Below are 19,628 nucleotides of genomic sequence, written 5' to 3' on the forward strand. Positions count from 1 at the left end.
CATAGGTTAAGAATGTTTCACGGGTAGCATAGCATAGCATAGCATAGCATATTTGATCGCCCGTGTGTTGCCCGCGATTGACCAGAATCAGCTGAAATTGCATAAAGAACCTTCAAAACGGTGCCTAGGAGTAGCAAGCCATTTTCAGTGTACAATTCCTGGTGATCGTTCTTTTCACTGGTCAATAACGTAGCTGGCCACGCCCAATGCAGATCAATAGAGGAAGGGATATCGGGAGTGTTAGTTTAATACTTGTTGCTACTAGAGACCGAGGAATCCTCTGCATCATCCACAAGTATCAAAGGAAGGAATTAGTATTAGTGGAAAGGAATTGATCTGGATCCATCGAGGTTGATGGTGCGATCTTTCCTACACAAATTCTCGCACGATATGGTTACTTCTCGGTCTCTGGGCAACCGGCCACCAGGAGACGATATAAATAGAACCACGTCACGATCACTGCATCGGCATACAGGAGAATTTAAGTTTCTAGTTATCTTCGGCAACCTACCAATCGTTAACAGTCTGTATCACACTAAACTTCGCGTTTTATCCCGTGAACTTTTTTAATTTACCTTGAAACGAATGGTTTTCGTAAAACGCAACAACCGCACGCCAAACGCAAACTAAGCAAACTACTGGTACCAGTGGAAAATATCACGCCGCGTTGTTTCGTGACATGATGGATAAGCGCTCAAATAACCGATAAAGCGAGTAAAGGGGAAAAATTCTCTGACCAAAGAGCCAATACATCCGAGCATTATACGATGTAAGGTCGATGATACGTGGTCTTTGAACTTCGAAACCGATGTATGAGGATAGTAACACTGAGCGCAGTCAAAATACCGCGCGCCAAGCCTAATGTAAAACGCGGTTACTTATGCACCATTCTTGTCTTAAGTAATAATGCGGTTCGGGGAAGAAAACCGACCAGGGTTACCGGCTAAGGATATTTACCGAAAAAGCGCAGACTTTGTAATTCGCGGAGAATTTTATATAAACTATAATACCTACTGAGAAGAAAAACTGGCAAAGTTGCATGCCTTCAAAGCAAAAAAAAAACTTAGAAAAATGCCAATATGCATATCAAACAAAACAGAGTTCGAAGTTCATTTACAAAATGCCAAAACAATCGCTATCAACATTATGTCGCATGGTCTATTGTTATGCCGACCAACGAGATTTTCGAAATTGATTTAAAAAAAATACTGTTCAGGTTTTGCAACATTCGTCCAAAAGCTAGTAAAATCAGAAAATTCTAACTTTATTTGCAAAATGCCAAACTGTTCACAACTGAAATGCGGTTATCATGGACGGCGTGTTGTATGTTTCCAACTTAAGTATTCGAAAAAGTGTATATGTACAAATATTTTTTTTGACCGAACTGAGCAAAGCTTTTTAACAAAATGTTAAACTAATGACAATGTGTGATCAGTGTGGACTCATGTTAGCCCGACTCACACGAATTGAACATAATCATTCAAAACAGTAGGTAACGGGGGTATTTTGGCCAGCTTTGGGAAGTGTTCGCACAGTTCATTAAAAACAAACACAATTTCTCAACATAAATACCTACTCTATTATACCATTGTTAAAAACTAAGTGTCTATTTTAATATACACCGTTCAACAATGCAATATATTTAAAAATATCCTAGAAATATCAAAATTTCTACGAAGTACTAAAAACATATTTTGGTCCACCAAATTTTTACTTTGGCCCACCTGTATATCTACAGACGTGTATGGAAATAGTTCGGACTAATTATATTTAAGATCATCATCAGTATTTTTAGAGCAGAAATAGTGGGTTTGAGGAGAACATCCTTCTGCTATGAATTTTTGTAAATTTTAGGCATCTAAAAAGGAAATGATTTGGCTTATAGCGGTTTGACAGGCATTCTTATCTAATTTCATATCGTTAAATGTGATAAATTAAGAAGTAATTACCTGTAAATTGTCACAAGCTGCTTCTTTGTTCACGTGCAACGGCCGAACGCCAATCAAAGCGATGTCAGAACTTGGCATGGCCAAAATATATTTGCTTCAGAAAGAGGCAAACATATTTCGGCCATGCGTTTAACCACTTTTCCAACTTTTTCCAACATGTTAGAGTATACAAACTGTTTCTATGACATGTTATTGATGTTACTACAACAACGAATTGTTTCAAAAGCATACATATTTGTTACAATAGCTTCCGGACGTTCACTTGTATATTACCGCTTCCTCTTGACTTTGGGTTGACTCAGCCATGACTTTGAATATGTATGAACTAATTCCAAAAAAACACTACCTAGAGCCAGTTTTTCGCCGAAAATTATAGTGTAGTATGATTCTTAGGTGTGTTATTCAATGTTGCATTCATAATTTTCTAATATTAATTGAGTTTATCAGATAAAATGCGTAAAATGTTACCGGGTGGGCCAAAATATGCATGTGGGCCAAAATACCCCCGTTACCCTACACTGTTCGTTCAAAAGCTACGAAATCATAAATTGAATTTTAGTTTCAGGTTCATGAATCTTGAAAATAATCCTACTGCGCCCACATGCCGCCGCCGAGCAAATATTTTGAAAACACTTTCGCATCGACTTCATCACGTTTCGACTTACACACACACGCAAGCAAACTTCAATCGGGGACATCTCAAGCAACCATCATCTCTCTTCACACTTCACACGCAGCCATCACAAATGTATAGAATGTATTAATCATCAATAAAAGCAATATTATGACAAATATATTTTTGGTAATTTTGGTACTTATCTGGCCAATTGGTTGCTCAATACAGTGATTCCCGTAAAAGGAAATCACCGCACTGTCGTGATATAAAATCAAAGCTCTACTGATGGCTGTACATTAACCTACAGCCGAGCGAATCGGTTCGCGACGCTTTTCGCGTCTATTATGGCAGAGGCCTAATAGGAAAGTTGTATCATTTTGTTTAGAAAAATATTATTTTCGGTAATATTACAGAGATGCGATTGCGTAAATCCGATTTTGAATTGAACAATTGTTCTTTCGAGAACAAATAAAACACATATTTGAAGAGTTAATAGCTTTTGGTACCAATAGCAGTATAGTGACAGCCTCAGCGGTAGATGCAGATGCAGCCGGTACTTCCCTGAGGCCGATGTAAAGGTAAATAGGAGCAGCACGGTGAAACAGTTCGGGTTATGCTTAGACGCGCGTCATTTTTCGTTGTTGATATTCCCCACATGGAAAGACGCGCTTTCGTATGATAGCGGTGGTATTAGCGGTAGATGCATTTGCCAACACTTCCTCCAGTAAAGCCGTGTCTAGTTTTCAATGTGAAAACAGCTTTCTCATTGTTTTGACCTTGCGCCTTAGTCCTCACTATCAAGGTAACACAGAGATGTAAGAGAAACACTACATCCTATGATGAATTGAACAACTGTCCTTACAAGGACAACAAATGAATTGTAAAGATTTAATTTTGAAGTAGAATACTTCTCTCAGGAAGTTCGGCTACATAGGGATGTGAAATGAAAAACTAAAACTGAAAAAAGTGAGATAAATTTCAAATGCTAATAAATCGGTTAGTTTTCGATGGATTTCCTTCGTTTTTGCAGCAATCGATTAGAAAATGTTCTAAGATTCCTACCAAATGCATGAAATTGCAATTTTATCATTCGAACTATTGTACTATTGAAAACTCTTAAGCCTTGTCAAAACACAAAATTCGACCTCTGATTGGTCGTCATACCGCGCTTTCCCAAGCACGGTCGGCAGAGTTATGGACCTAGTAAATTGGGAATGCATCATTTGGCCTATATAAGAGCTTCATCAGATAATAAACAAACATTTCATCGGATATTAAATTGAACAACTGAAATTTGAAGAACACAAATGATTATTTGAAGAGTTAATATTTTCTCGTTTGGCGCTATAATCCAAAGTTAATTATCTTCATCTACATGCATACTCTGACTATTATTACGTGTTTGCGTCGCTTTGTGTTTAGCTACGGTCATGCAGAACGCAAATAACGGCGCGATGCGATTCGGCAAGACGAAATCTGTTGAAATGTATAGCTCTACTTTGCCTTAAAAAGAGCTGTACATTTCACCACGATAAGGCGAATCGCATCGCGCCGGCATTCGCGTTCTGCATAACCGTAGCCTTTGTTCCGTTCCCGTTTAATGATGTCGTATTAAATGTGCATATTACAATTCGGCAGCACTTCAACTTCTCATTTGCACAAAATTTAAAAATATTCAATGAACTTCATTCAAAATATCAGACAAAAAGAAATTACAATACTGCCAATGAACGGTCAACGTTTATTTACTAGAAGAAAAGACTGACACGCAAGCAGCCGGGTTATCTTTCTTGTAGAAGTATTCTACTTCAACCTTGCGGTCGTGGCTTTGCATACAACCTTCTTGTGATTTTTTTTTGTCGCTTCTCTATAAAATGAGCGATTAGCGTTTCGGATGCCAAAATTTGAACGACGCTAACAGTCCGCTAACCAGCTCAAAAATTAGCGAAATCACTGAACCGCTAACTAAATATTAGCGTCGCTAGTTAGAAATTAGCGAATTAGCGAAATGTTGCCAATGTTGCGAGATATTATTGTAGAGAAGAAGGCAATACATGTGATATAATAACTGTTGGAAAAATTGCTGGGGTGGTATGAAGTGGGTTCAGTATTTATACAAGTTAATCCATAACTATCAGGGACAAACATTTTGGAATCGTATAAAAAACCATTTTCAGATCATTTAAAAACCATTCTAGAATCCTTCTAGAATCTTGTTGGAGTCACCGATTGTAAATTTAACATTACCATTGGAAAAAATGCTTTAAAATACTTTCAAAAAATTAAATAAGCATCTAGTGTACCTTTCAGATAACATTTCGATATCGAACTTCGAACAGTTCTACGCATGACGCGCAGAAAATATTAAATCAACGCAATATATTGAGCCAAAACACAAAAATATCCTTTTTTAAAGACTTTGTGTCATCAGTGGGATGGTTCCAGCGAAAATTGCTCAATTGTGATTGTTTTTTTTGTTCATAGGAATATTATACTGTTAACAGGAGATTGAAGATTGGAGCTATTTGACTCGCATAAAATGGTGGCAGTTCTTTGATTTCGACAGGTGTCAAATTTTAACACGAAATTATTAAGTGGCTCTGAATAGGAAGATATCAGCAGAACAGATGAAACCTCGTTTTTCCGGAGACAAAATTGAAGGTTTACTTTTAAAATGCATCTGATTGTTTTGGTCAAATTTTTGAGTAAGATTGGAGCAATTTTGTCAATCCCAGGCTAAAATTCAAGAGTTATGTAAAAAGTGTGGTGAATAAATTATTAGATTAATCGGAGATTGAGAAAAAACATCAGTCTGAAACTGTTTGCAGTATCTAACCTAATCGGAAAAATATGTGACAATTGGCTTGTTAGATGAAAACATTACCACCAAGACACGCGATTACCAGGAACGGCTAAAGCGCAGACATCAGTTGAACACAAATCGAAGCCAACGGTGTTAATTGTCTTGACAGCAGAATGTTTATCATATGGAGGGTGACCGAGGGGAAGTTCGCTCTAATGGAACTCATTAGCCAAAATAAACACACCTTTGCAATACCACGACGAAACAACATATCGTATCGTTTTTTAGTACTTTACGATAATAATTTACACCTGCCAAATTCATAAGATTGTGCATTGGATTCGAAGTAGAGTTCAAGGGACTTGGTTGTTTTTCGTGGAAACAGCGAAAAAATATTGATCTGATTTGTTTGTTAAAACCAAAATAATGGTAAAACATTGGTGAAGTGCGTGATTTTTAACTGAGGAAAGCTTTCACTGGTTGTACCTGGCGAAGCGCAGAAAGATTTTCGCAAATAACAGCAGCCGACATTAACTGGAATCGTGATCTCCTACTGCCCCGTTTCGTGGTTGCTAAATTAATAGTTTGTCCTCATGCGTGACGACACAATTCGCACACAATTTCTGCGTTTGCTCTCCCACTTACTCTGTTTACACAGTTTACATAAATATGGTTGTGTTTGTCTAGTGTAGTCAAACGGTTTCTGATTAATGTTTTCTGTATGTACACGATTCACAGATTCGCAGAAACTCCAAGCTCCTGTACGGGAAACGCACAGTACTCAGCAACGGGCGGCGCAAATCGATCCCACCGGCCAGCAACTCGGACAGCTTCCAGTCGTACGGGAGCACACCGACGCTGACCAGTGAAAACCACCCGCCGTCGGCATCGCCATCGCTGGAGAAGGAAATCGCCGGGCTGCGGCAGTTGCTCCGAACCCGCGACGACGAGATCAGCAAGCTGAAACGTGAGATCGACAAACTGAAAGTGAGTATGTACAAAGTGTCAAAGACAGTCGCGTCACGCGGCACGATTAACGGGCGGGAACTAATTGGAATGATCTGTCCGATGGACAAACGGACAGACGGACGGAGCGTGTTTGCAAGCTCACTGTTGATTGCTCGCGTGCTTTTAACAAATCGACGCTAAAAGTTTTAGCTTCATTCAATTTTGTTTTGCGATGCGAAGAGATTGTTGACAAATTTCCATCGTTTTGCATTTCATGAATTGAGGGATTTTACGCCAATTCATGCAGCCGTTGTCAATGTCCTCTCGAACATCGATAACATCGACAATTTAAGTTCATTAGACGAGTTACGACTGAAATCCCTCAACTACGTTTCGTATCCCGTACGCCACGCATTACCGCTAGTGCGGCCCGGCATTTTTGATTGACTTAATAACTACGCATCGCATTTATGAATCAATAATTTTCTGTGACTGATAGGCACTAAATCGCAAAGCTGACACTGACGGCCACTACTGACTGACAGACGTACGACGCAAGGTCTGCCGAGTGCCGAGGCCGTATCGCGTGTTGGGAATGAATAATTTTTCGATACATGAAGAAATTAAGGTTAACGACAGGCTCACTGATGTCCCTTGTGACTGCCCTTCTATTCCGTTTGTTAGAGTGTTCTTCAGCAGACAGCAACAAATAGCTTGAATCTACAGCAACATGGCAGCACGACAGCGGCCTCGAGCGAAAAGGTGCTTCCCGTGGTTGAGGGCGATCTGTTATCCAGTATTCAGGCCAACTACGTGATGGCAGGACAGCAGCTGCCCATGTCCGAATTGTACGGCATTTCCGGCAAGGGATACAAATTGAATCACATTGAAGGGAGCCATAATGGCACTGGCAACAGGACCACGGATGGGAACTTCAACTACAACGCAAAAGGAGCAATGCTGATGGCCATGAAAAAGCAAGGTGTCTCTGGCGAAAGTTGCGAACTGATGGGCAGTCATTCTGATATTAAAATTCCCAAATACGAAAAGGACTACAGGTAAGCCCGGAGGACTAGAACCAATACGCAATTTACGGTTGTAATTACAATTGACCTCGATTCCGTTTCCAGTGCGAAACAGCTTATTAAGGAAGCCATTTTAGAGAATGACTTCTTCAAGAATATCGATTCGTTACAAATTCGAGAGATTGTCGATTCGATGTACAGTCGGGAGTATCGCACCGGAGAGTACGTGATACACGAAGGACACGCCGGATCGCATCTGTACGTGTCGGACGCCGGCGAGTTCGAAGTGGTGAAGGACGGCCGGCTGCTCGGGCTGATGGGCCCTGGTAAAGCCTTTGGGGAGCTCGCCATTTTGTACAATTGCACTCGAACGGCTTCGATAAGAGGTAGGATCTTGAATGATTTTTTTTTCTTCATCTATAATTTATTTGACACGGCACAAATACAATTTAATGTTTAACGGCGCCAATTATATCTGGTAGCTTACTTTCTAAAGTATCTTAATAACTAAAAGCAAATTTTTTATCCTCGCTGCCGACTACGAGCTAAAACTAAATCTAACTTAAAGCTAGAATGTTTTGCATTAAAAGCACTGATTTGTTGTTTGATGGTTTTCCATCGCCATAGGTAAGCAGCATATTGAATATGTTCCGCTGCTGGGCCAAGATATTACGGACTGGCATATTGGGTTGTCTCCCTCGGGACCTGAGAGTATCGTGCGGGTCTAGTTGCTGTTTCCGGATCCGGGGTCTTATCGTGTTCTTGTCGTTTGGTTGGATGTAGGCGGAAGGGAATAGGATTAAACTGGGGCGTGGATGGATTTCAGGAAAACGTATATAAGGGACATGTAGGATAGGTCACGGCTCGCCAAGACATCACGAACAGGAACAGCCGGCTGCCTACTTTCGGCCTGCAGGGAAGCTATTAATTTAGACCTGGCGTCACGGTATACAGGGCATGACCAAACAACGTGCTCTATGTCGTGATAACCTTCACCACAGGCACAGATACCACTTTCCCCGAGCCCAACACGACGGAGATGCGCGTCAAATCTATAGTGATTGGACATAAGCCGGGACATCACGCAAATGAAATCCCGACCTACATCCAACCCCTTGAACCACGGGTTCGTCGATACCTTGGGGATTATGGAATGTAACCACCTTCCCAGTTCCCCCTTGGTCCAAGAATTTTGCCAACTGATGATCGTATTCTGACGTACAAATGCGAAAAATTCATTAAAGGCAATTGGTCTTTCATAAATATCACCGTTTGTTGCGCCCACCTTAGCCAAAGAGTCCGCTTTCTCATTGCCCGGTATCGAGCAGTGAGAAGGGACCCACGCTAAGGTAATCTGAGTAGATTTTTCGGATAAGCACTCAGATGTTCCCGTATTTTCCCCAGGAAATACGGAGAGTGCTTAACATCTTTCATCGATCGGAGAGCCTCAATGGAACTGAGACTGTCCGTAAAGATGAAATAATGGTCCGTGGGCATTTTTTCGATAATCCCTAGGGTGTACTTAATTGCAGCCAATTCTGCGACGTAAACAGAAGCAGGATTATCGAGCTTATGGGAGACGGTTAAATTGTTACTGAAAATACCGAAGCCAGTGGACCCATCAAGAAGTGATCCGTCAGTGTAGTACATATTGTCGCAGTTGATGTTTCGATATTTATTGGAAAAAATTTTGGGGATCTGCTGCACGCGTAAATGATCCGGGATTCCACAAGTTTCTTCTATCATGGATGTATCGAAAAACACAGTAGAATCAGAAGTATTTGATAAGTCGACACGATTTGGAATATCGAAGAAGGGTTAATATTTTGGGACATGTGATTGAGATACAATGTCATAAAACGGCTTTGAGAATTAGGTTCGATTAACCTTTCAAAATTTTCAATCACGGGACGGTTCAAGACCTCACATTTGATAAGAATACGAGAATACAGGCTCCAGAAGCGGTTTTTCAACGGTAGAACTCCGGCTAAGACCTCCAAACTCATCGTATGGGTCGACTGCATGCAACCCAAGGCGATACGCAAACAACGATATTGTATTCGCTCCAGTTTGATCAAATGTGTGTTTGCTGCGGAGCGGAATCAGAAACACCCGTATTCAATAACAGACAATATCGTTGTTTGGTAAAGCCTTATAAGGTCTCCTGGGTGGGCTCCCCACCATTGTCCGGTTATTGTACGAAGAAAATTAACTCTTTGTTGACATTTTTTCATCAGATACCTCACGTGAAAACCCCAGGTGCCTTTAGAGTCGAACCAGATACCAAGATATTTGTGTACCAAAACCTGAGAAATCGTTTTACCCATTAATTGTGTTTGAAGCTGAGCAGGTTCATGCTTCCTAGAAAAAACTACTATCTCAGTCTTCTCCGGAGAGAATTCGATACCTAGCTGTAAAGCCCAAGCAGACAAATTGTCCAAGGTATCTTGCAATGGTCCTTGCAAATCGGCAGCTTTGGCTCCTGTAACAGAGATTACACTGTCGTCTGCAAGTTGTCTTATCGTGCATGAATTTGCCAGACATTCGTCGATGTCATTTATATAAAAGTTGTAAAGAAGGGGGCTTAAACATGAGCCCTGGGGAAGACCCATGTAGCTAATGCGAAAAGTTGCCAAATCGCCATGCGTGAAATGCATGTGCTTTTCGGACAACAAATTGTGCAAAAAATTGTTCAAAATTGGAGAAAATCTTTGTCGGTGAAGTTTACCCGAAAGAATGTCAATAGAAACGGAATCAAAAGCCCCCTTAATGTCCAAGAACGCAGACGCCATTTGTTCTTTGCGAGCATACGCCAGCTGAATATCTGTTGAAAGCAACGCAAGACAATCATTCGTCCCTTTGGCACGGCGGAAGCCAAATTGAGTATCTGATAGTAGACCATTTGATTCGACCCAATGGTCTAAACGACGGAGTATCATTTTTTCCATCAATTTCCGGATACAGGATAGCATTGCAATCGGCCTATAAGAGCTGTGATCAGAAGCTGGCTTCCCTGGTTTTTGGATGGCGATCACCTTCACTTGCCTCCAATCCTGCGGTACAATGTTTTGCTCCAGGAACTTATTGAACAAGCTCAACAAGCGCCTCTTGGCATTGCCGGGTAGATTCTTCAACAAGTTGAATTTGATTCTATCTAACCCAGGCGCGTTATTGTTACAGGAAAGGAGGGCAACTGAAAATTCTGCCATCGTAAAAGGTGATTCTATCGCGTCGTGGCCCGGAGACGCATCGCGAACAATGTTTTGCTCAGGAACAGAGTCCGGACATACTTTCCTGGCAAAATCAAATATCCACCTACTTGAAGACTCCTCGCTTTCGTTGACCGTTACGCGATTCCGCATTCTTCGGGCTGTGTTCCAAAGAGTGCTCATCGATGTCTCCCTCGACGTCTCGTTCACGAACCGACGCCAATATCCGCGTTTCTCTGCTTTAGCCAAGCTTTTAAGCTTGGTATCAAGCTCCGAATACCGTAAATAGTCGCCAGGTATACCTCCCTTCTGGTAGGCCAAAAACGCGTCGGATCTTTGCGTATAGACATCGGAGCACTCTTGGTCCCACCACGGAGTGGGAGGCAGTTCTTTAATCGTTACGCCGGGATGTTTCTTCGTTTGGGCTTGCAACGCGGCGTCGAGAATCAAGCCCGCGAGGAGGTTGTATTCTTCAAGTGGTGGATGATGTTGAATCGAATCGACCGCTTTTGAAATCATTTCCTCGTATAACTTCCAATCGACATTCCGTGTGAGGTCATACGGAATGTCAACTGGTCGCATGCGAGTTGACCCGTTATTAATTGAAATAAGAATAGGCAAATGGTCGCTACAGTGGGGATCGAGGATCACCTTCCATGTGCAATCCAACCGTAGCGACGTCGAACATAAGGATAGATCCAAAGCGCTTGGGCGCGCTGGAGGTTTCGGGATACGTGTTATTTCGCCGTTGTTTAAAATAGTCATGTCGAAGTCATCGCAAAGGTTATAGATTAAAGAGGAGCGGTTATCATTGTAAGGGGAACCCCAAGCCACGCCATGAGAGTTGAAGTCTCCCAAAATCAAACGTGGCGAGGGAAGAAGTTCTACTAATACAAAGAGCAGCCGTTGCCCAACCTGTGCTCTGGGAGGAATATATATTGAGGCAATACAAAGCTCTTTACCTTGTATTGTCATTTGACATGCGACAACTTCGATGCCTGGAATCGAGGGGAGGTTAATACGATAGAAAGAATAGCACTTTTTAATCCCTAAAAGTACTCCTCCATAAGGGGGGTCTCGATCAAGGCGAATAATATTAAAATCATGGAAGTTGAGATCACTATTTGAAGTAAGCCAAGTTTCACAAAGGGAAAATGCATCGCATTTGTTTTTATTTATCAAAACTTTAAACGAATCAATTTTTGGTTAAATACTTCTACAATTCCACTGTAAGACAGAGATAGAATCCTTCATATACGCAGTTGAATTAGGCATCGAAGGATACAATCGCTGCAAGGAGGGGCCATTGGGCAGTCAACTGCTTCAAAAACGATCTAACTGTTGGGAGAAATGCTGTAAGAAAAATTTTAATTGGATCGGGTACATTGAAAGTTTCAAAAATCCAGTCCACAATGTCAGAAAATTTCACTAATCCAGAGTTTGTTTCATCAACTGGATGTGCAAAAGGAACAACTGGGGTTTTACATGTTCCTGGCAGTGCTGGGAACTCCTTCTGGGACTTTAAATTTGCAAGCCCAGGAGGAGTTTGCTTCGGTTTTTCCGCAGCACTGTTTGGTTTGCTTGTAACTTTCATTTCACTTTGAGAAATCTTAGGACCTTTTCTGGGAAGTTTAGGAGAGGAAATATTTTTCCTCTTTCTAGACTCCCCAGGATTGGCGTAAGATGTTCCCGCTGGTAAATCGTCAGAATCGGTTTCATCAGAGGACAACAGATCGTAAGGGTTTGATGTAATGGAAGAAGTGGTAACGGTCTTCTTCAGCATCTCAGTGTAAGAACGCTTCGAACGCTTTTTGAGAGACCTCTTTATTTTATCCCTGCGCTGCATGTACACCGCACATGTCGAGAGCTCATGCTGACTCTCCCCACAGTGAATGCATTTTTCAGCATTTTTACTGAAGGAATCATCCGCACGATTCTCCCAACACTTGCCACAACGTGCCTTATTGCAGCAGTAGGCGGCGGTGTGGCCTAACTGCTTACAATTCAGGCAGTTCATGACGCGAGGCACATATAATCGCACAGGGAGACGAACCCGGTGGATCGAGACGTGGCTTGGTAGCGCTGACCCGGCGAACGTAACTCGAAACGAGTCTGACGGGGTGTATAGTGTTTTGCCACCGATGATCGATGCTGACCGCAATTGCTTGCAGTCGAGCACCTTTACATCGGGATAGGTTTTGTTTTTAAAGCACCCTTTGGCACTTGCCAGTATACACTCGACGGACAGACTCGAATCGGCTATGACACCGTCGATCTCCACGTCTCGTGCGGGTATGTAAACGCGATACTCGCGTGTGAAGAGCTCAGAGCAAGCTATATCGTTGGCCTCTTTCAGGTTACTGACCACGACACGGAGCTTGTTAGGCCGGACCTTGGAAATTTCGGTCACGCCCTTGTACTCCTTCTTCAGGTCTTTAGAAATCTGCAAGAGGTTCAACTGTTTCGATTTCGGTCCCGCCTTTGGCCGAAAATAAACAGTATAGCTGCCCTGGGCTCCGTCTGGGTAAAGCCTGGGGCGAGGGGGGACTGAAGAATGAACAGGGGAGGGGGTAACAGAAGGGTCAGGGTCAGGGGGGTTCGGGGATGGTGGCACGGGAGGCGCGGGATCTACATCCATCCCGCTAAGTCTAGCGCACTAGCGCCGACAAGAGCACGTACCTTTTTACTTCTCCCTTCCAGTAAGGTTGGTTGTCCGATCGTTCGAAGTTGCAGCCGTTACAGCCAGCAGCACCAATACAGCAGCACCAAACAGCCACCAGCAGCGAGCCAGGTGTGAGATCACTCCACACAGCGATACATCTCACTGTCAACTGATGGCTTCTTCTTTTTCCTCTTTTGTGTCTCGTCCACTGCTGTAGCACAATTCAGCCAGCAGCCAAATCGGCTTACGCACCAGCTGGTTGTCACGATGCGAAACGCGCGACCTTGAACTCGGATTTATTTTACTCGACCAGGCAAACAATGCCAACACTTGTTCACACGTCTTTTGTTTTATATTCTATCGGAGCGATCACCGATCACACGTCCGATACTGATGCGTGTTCGGCACAGAATGATTTGAATGATTTTGAAACATAAAGTTTTTAATGAGACGTTTTACTTTTTCACCAGTGATTTGTGATTCCCGGGTGTGGGTACTGGATCGACGGGTTTTTCAACAGATAATGATGAGAACCGGTATGCAGCGAATAGAGGAAAACGTCAGTTTTCTACGTTCGGTGCCACTGCTCAAGAATCTTAGCAACGATGTACTTACCAAGATTGCCGATGTGCTCGAGGTGGTAAGTAAATCATGTTTGTTTATTATGTCATACTTTTTCGTTTCGCATTATTTTTTATAAGATTTCTTTTGTGACTATTTTGGAACACGAAACAAACAACAGTCTTTCTTCTAATTGCAAAAGGAATTCTACCCCGCCGGAGCGTACATCATCCGTCAGGGAGCCGCGGGCGATACATTCTTCCTAATCAGTCAGGGCACGGTGAAGGTCACGCAGCGTTTGCCGGGTAAGTGCACCGGATTACCAATTTGTGTGTGCTTACAGCACCGCCTCATTAGTGAAACTGTGCAAGTCAGTCAGTGCCAAGGTGCAATTAATCACGTTTTGTTGCTTCTGTCCGCGTTCTTTAATCCTTACGTCTCATTTTTACTCTTCTTCTTTCCCACCTCTGAAGGGCGCTCCACCGAGGAGGAGATACGAATACTCGGCCGGGGGGAGTACTTTGGCGAGAAGGCTCTCATCAAGGAGGACAAACGGACGGCCAACATAATCGCCATGTCCCCGGGTGTGGAGTGCCTCACGCTGGACAGAGAGTCCTTCACCAAGCATATCGGGGATCTGTGCGAGTTGCACGAGAAGGACTATGGCGATGCAGAACGGGTGCTGGCATTCCGCAATCTGAAAAACAATCCGCCCGCGCTGGACGCGATGAAACCCGGTAAGGAGCTGCAAATGTTTGCCACTTTGGTGGTTAAATTAACGAACAGTTGTTTGTTTTCTCTTGAACAGAATTGATGGACGTGGAGATGTCGCATCTGGACGTGGTGGGGACACTCGGAGTGGGTGGCTTTGGGCGAGTGGAACTGGTCAAGTTGGAACGTAACGGAACGGTTCAGGTGTACGCCCTTAAGTGTATGAAGAAAAAACATATCATCGACACTCGACAGCAGGAGCACGTCTATAGCGAGCGGAAAATAATGCTGGCCTGCCAAAGTCCGTTTATTTGTCGTTTGTATCGAACCTACCGGGATGATAAGTGTGTCTACATGCTGCTGGAAGCCTGTCTGGGTGGTGAAGTGTGGACAATTCTGCGGGATCGGTCGTACTTCGATGACGGAACGACAAAGTTTATCGTGGGCTGTGTGCTGAAAGCGTTCGAGTTTTTGCATGCCAGAGGCATTGTCTATCGCGATCTGAAGCCGGAGAATCTTCTGCTCGATTCGAAGGGATACGTGAAGTTGGTGAGTAAATGAGAAGCAAATTTACTTTGTTGAGTGATGGTTCTGTGATGGTCGTTAACATATATTTTTAGGTTGATTTTGGATTTGCGAAATTTATTGGATACAGTAGTAAGACGTGGACGTTTTGCGGGACACCGGAATACGTGGCGCCGGAGATTGTGTTGAATAAAGGTCACGACCGTTCGGTGGACTACTGGGCGCTAGGCGTTTTGATCCATGAGTTGCTGACAGGAATGTGAGTATATTTTTATTAGTTCTCATAATATTTTTTGTTTGTTGTTACCACAATATATCTAACTAATGGTAGCAGTGGTCATAGGCTCCTACAAGGGGAAGAAAATATTTTTTGTTTCACTGGTCAACACAAGTGTGGCTCTAAAGCTCAACTTAAAAACAAATTATAGGTTTTTGGCCTTTCCTGTAAGTTTTGGTACCTCTAATCACCAACATTTTTTCACAGACTTAAATGAGTTTTTTCGTAAACACAACGTTGAAGCGACCCAGCGAGCAATTACTATGTGAACTCTCAAAATCTATAATATTTCTAGGGCAGCTATTTCGAGTTTTGAGCAGCACTTTTTTCGCTTTTGTCGACCAACATTAGAGTATTTTGTTGATCGGACTCGGTTTTTCGGCAAACTTTCAAAAAAACATTTTTCTTTACTTTGTTGTGAGATATCATTAAAATTGAAATATTTTTGACACCTGATACTGATTGTTCTTCAACTGAATTTAACTGTGTTCAGTTTATCGGAGACAAAAAAGGGATACATTTTTGCCTTTCTCCTAGAATGGTATAGCAATCACTGGAAAAACCGAAGGTATAAAAGTGGTCCCAATGGCCGAATTACATATACCACTCGACTTCCTTCGACGAACTGAGCATTTTCTGTATGTATGTATGTATGTGTGTGTATGTGCAACTTTTTTTTCTCACTCATTTTTCTCAGAGATGGCTGGACCGATTTTCATAAAATTAATTGCAAATGAAAGGTCTAGTTGCGCCATAGGTTGCTATTGAATTTCATTGTAATCGGATTTTTAGTTTAGAGGTTATGTATCAAAATGTAAAAATCACGAAACATCAATATCTCGGAAACCACACAACCGATTTCAATAAAACTGGTTTCAAATGATTGGACTGTCCCCAGAACCCTTAACTTTTGAATTTCGTTATGATTGAACATATGGTTCAAAAGCTATGTAAAGAAAAGTAATCCTGAGGTTGTTCAAACTCACTCATTTTTCTCAGTGATGGCTTAACCGATTTTCACAAAATTAGTGTCAAATGAAAGGTCTAGTTGCCCCATAGGTTGCTATTGAATTTCATTGCAATCGGATTGTAACTGTGTCCGTTGTTCATAGAAATGTGAAATCACATAATAAAAGTAAACATATTGACTTTCTCCTAACGATCACTGGCTAATTAAAAGGTAGAAAAATGATTGAAATGGCCGAATGTTATATACTACTCAACTCAGTTCAACGAATCGAGCATTTTCTGCATATATGCATGTATTGGTGTATATGTTTGTGTGTGGGTGTGTACGTGTGTATGTGCACCTCCCTTTCGCACTCACTCATCTCAGAGATGGTCTGACCGATTCTTTCTATCTTGGTGTCAACTGAAGAGTCTATTTTCCGCTTAGGTTGCTGCAATGAAATTAATTGCAAATGAAAAGTCTAGTTGCCCTATAAGACCTTATTGAATTTTATTGTAATCTGATTTCTAGTTTAGAGGTTATGTATCAAAATGTAAAAATCACAAAACATCAATATCTCAGAAACTACACAACCGATTTTAACAAAATTGGTTTCAAATAAACGGGCTGGACCGATTTCCATAAAATTAGTGTCATATGGAAGGTCTTGTTGCCCCATAAGACTAATGATTTTTTTTTTGCAAACGAATTATTACTTTGCCTGTTATGTTTAAAAATGTGAAGTCCAGCTATGAAAAGAAACATATTACTAAGACTACTCGGACTCACTCACTTTTCTCAGAGATGGTTGCACCGATTTCCACAGAATTAGTATCTAATGAAAGGTCTAGCTGCTTCATAACACCTTATTGAATTTTGCTGTAATCGGACTGTAACTTCGTCTGTAATGCATCGAAATGTGAAAATCACGAAACTTCATTATCTTAGACACTACACAACCGATTTGAACAATATTGATATCAGATGAACGTGCTAGTTAAGGGTTAGCTGATGAATTATGTTTGAACACGTGGTTTCAAAGTTTGGCTGCCCTATACGTTACCTTTTCATTTGATTGTAATCAAACTTAAGCAACCGTAATGTTTTAATTGGTAAAACAATGAAAGTCTATTATCTCAAGTATTACACGACTTATTTGAACATAACTAGTGTCATACAAACGAGTCATCTCTCAAACTTACAAATAACACACTTTGCTTTGATCAATATTTTTGGCCTCAACATGATTTAAATGCGGTATCGTACTATCTAAACGTTCCCGCATCGCTCGTGGTTAAATTGTTCAAAATTTAGAATCATTTCTTTTATTTCGCTATTTCTTAAGCACTAACATTACGTCAAATTTCATATTTTATACCTTAATAACAACTTCAATATTTTAAAATCCAAAAAGTGGAAATACCTTTATTGGATTTAAGCATTCATGTCAATCTATTTTTACAAATAAGAAGTTTGAATGAGAAAGGCTCAGTCTGACCGCTAGGTGGATTAATTTAGGTTTTTGGTAAATAGCTGCTAAACAAATCGCAACGCGAAACATAGTTTAAATATTGCTGGTTTATGTTACTTAGCGGCAAAACTTCCAGTGATGGTATTTCTAACAAAAACTAACTTTCAGATTGTAAAACTAAGTTAGCAAACTTCAACAATCATCAATCATTTCTTATATTCGTAAGACAGCTAGACAATCAAAATTTCGTTTCCATCATTGAAATTGTCGATATTGATCAAGATGCAGGAGTTTGAGGCCTGTTTTCTTCTACTGATTAAAACATGCGCTACTGCTTAAGCCGTTCTCTACCCTAGTAGCTGATGCATTTGATCAATACAGCTTTCCGGGAAACAAAAGTGGCCCTTTGTCTTTTACATTCTAAACATGATTTTTGTCTACAAATTTTGTTTGATAGAATATTGAATGATACTGTTTCCTTGGCGTAAATAGCAACACCCCCAATGATCACCTACAGAAAACCAAACTAGTCCAAGCCGGTTCACTTATGTTTACAACGATGAAACATACAGTTGCTGTTGTCCATGCAATACTTCTTCACGGTGTCCCATCGAAAATTTCACAAAAAAATCACACTGAACCAGGTGCGTTCAGCTTATCATTCGCCCGATATACCGACCAAATAGGGTTGCGCTCATAAAACCATTTCGTCGATTTATCGACTGGTTGCAGGATTCTGCCCAGGACTCCTGCCGGATCCTGTGATGTTATATCTACTGAAGAAACCATTAGGTTCCGTACGTGGGAGTTGAGCGACCCCACGGTATACTAGCTAGAACATTCCAACTGAATTCTACCCTTCCGAAAAGCATCGTAGAGAAACAATTCATTTGTCCGATTATCGACTGGGAAAAGAAAAACTCTATCCTCTGCTCTCTCACTCGCTAGTTATGTTTAAACGACCGTTATTCCCTTATTTGACCATTCAGCGGGTGTTGGTTTCCCACAGAAAAAGTACTGATAATGAATAAACGCGCGCAGTTACTGTTTCAGAATATACAACGGAATGTTGCATCAAGTTTTTGAAAGTCTGTGGCAAAAATATACAGTTGAAAATAGAATGTAGGGTTCATAACTAATTCTGAAAAGGTGGCCGGTGCATCCCCTTCCACTCATGAGATAAGCCATCTAGAAAAGACGGCTCACGGCGGTCAGCTTTTATAGTAACAAAAAGTTTTTTTTTGGTTTTATTTGGTAATAATTGTATCCACGCGTGTAGGCCCCGTGAAGTGATTAGTGGGTTTCTATCCGTCGCTTGATTTCGTTGTCGTCACAAATCACCTTCTCGATATTTTTCATCCCCCTCGTCACGTTGTTTGAACCCTTCAGCCGTCGACACCTGACCATCCAACTCCCCGCACCTGGCTCTTCGTACTCTGAATTCAAAACTGTTTTTTTGGCGTACCCTCTCGGCTGCTTTCCTGGATGATTCGTTTTGTCTTCCCGTCGAAGAAACCCAACGAAATCGAGGAAGAAGTGTTTGTAATTTATAATGGATTTTCTGTTTCAAATGTTGGATTTTTTTAGGTTTATTCAATGCTTTGATTGTTTTAAAATTCAAGCCTAAGGGGCCGTTCAATAATTACGTAAGCATATTTTCCGCTTTTTCAAAACCCCCTCCCCCCCTTGTAAGACATCGTAAGATTTTTTGATACCCCCCCTCCCCCTAGTAAGATCTTACTATTTATACTCTATATAGATTTTTATTATAGTTTTATCATCCTGAAGCAAGCACAATTTTTCGTTTTAATTCCAGTTAATCGTCCTTCCGTAATTTTCTTTTTATGAATTTTACCCTTCACACTGTCATGAACATGGTTATTTGAACAATGTTTTTCTTACGTAAGATAATCAATTCACCC

General features: G+C 41.4%; 1 protein-coding gene across 2 annotated transcripts in view; it reads left to right on the forward strand.

Moving 5' to 3' along the window:
- Window positions 1-19,628, forward strand: part of LOC129733177 (cGMP-dependent protein kinase, isozyme 1) — a 118,625-nt gene that overhangs the window by 82,332 nt on the left and 16,665 nt on the right. For both annotated transcript variants that reach the window (XM_055694802.1, XM_055694803.1), the window contains exons 3-10: window positions 6,107-6,355; window positions 7,001-7,374; window positions 7,447-7,727; window positions 13,683-13,852; window positions 13,976-14,078; window positions 14,247-14,510; window positions 14,582-15,033; window positions 15,105-15,268. In XM_055694802.1, the coding sequence (XP_055550777.1) occupies window positions 6,107-6,355; window positions 7,001-7,374; window positions 7,447-7,727; window positions 13,683-13,852; window positions 13,976-14,078; window positions 14,247-14,510; window positions 14,582-15,033; window positions 15,105-15,268 (2,057 nt within the window). The remainder of the gene's footprint in view (window positions 1-6,106; window positions 6,356-7,000; window positions 7,375-7,446; window positions 7,728-13,682; window positions 13,853-13,975; window positions 14,079-14,246; window positions 14,511-14,581; window positions 15,034-15,104; window positions 15,269-19,628) is intronic.

This window comes from Wyeomyia smithii, chromosome 3, assembly GCF_029784165.1.
Source record: "Wyeomyia smithii strain HCP4-BCI-WySm-NY-G18 chromosome 3, ASM2978416v1, whole genome shotgun sequence".
NCBI lineage: Eukaryota > Metazoa > Arthropoda > Insecta > Diptera > Culicidae > Wyeomyia > Wyeomyia smithii.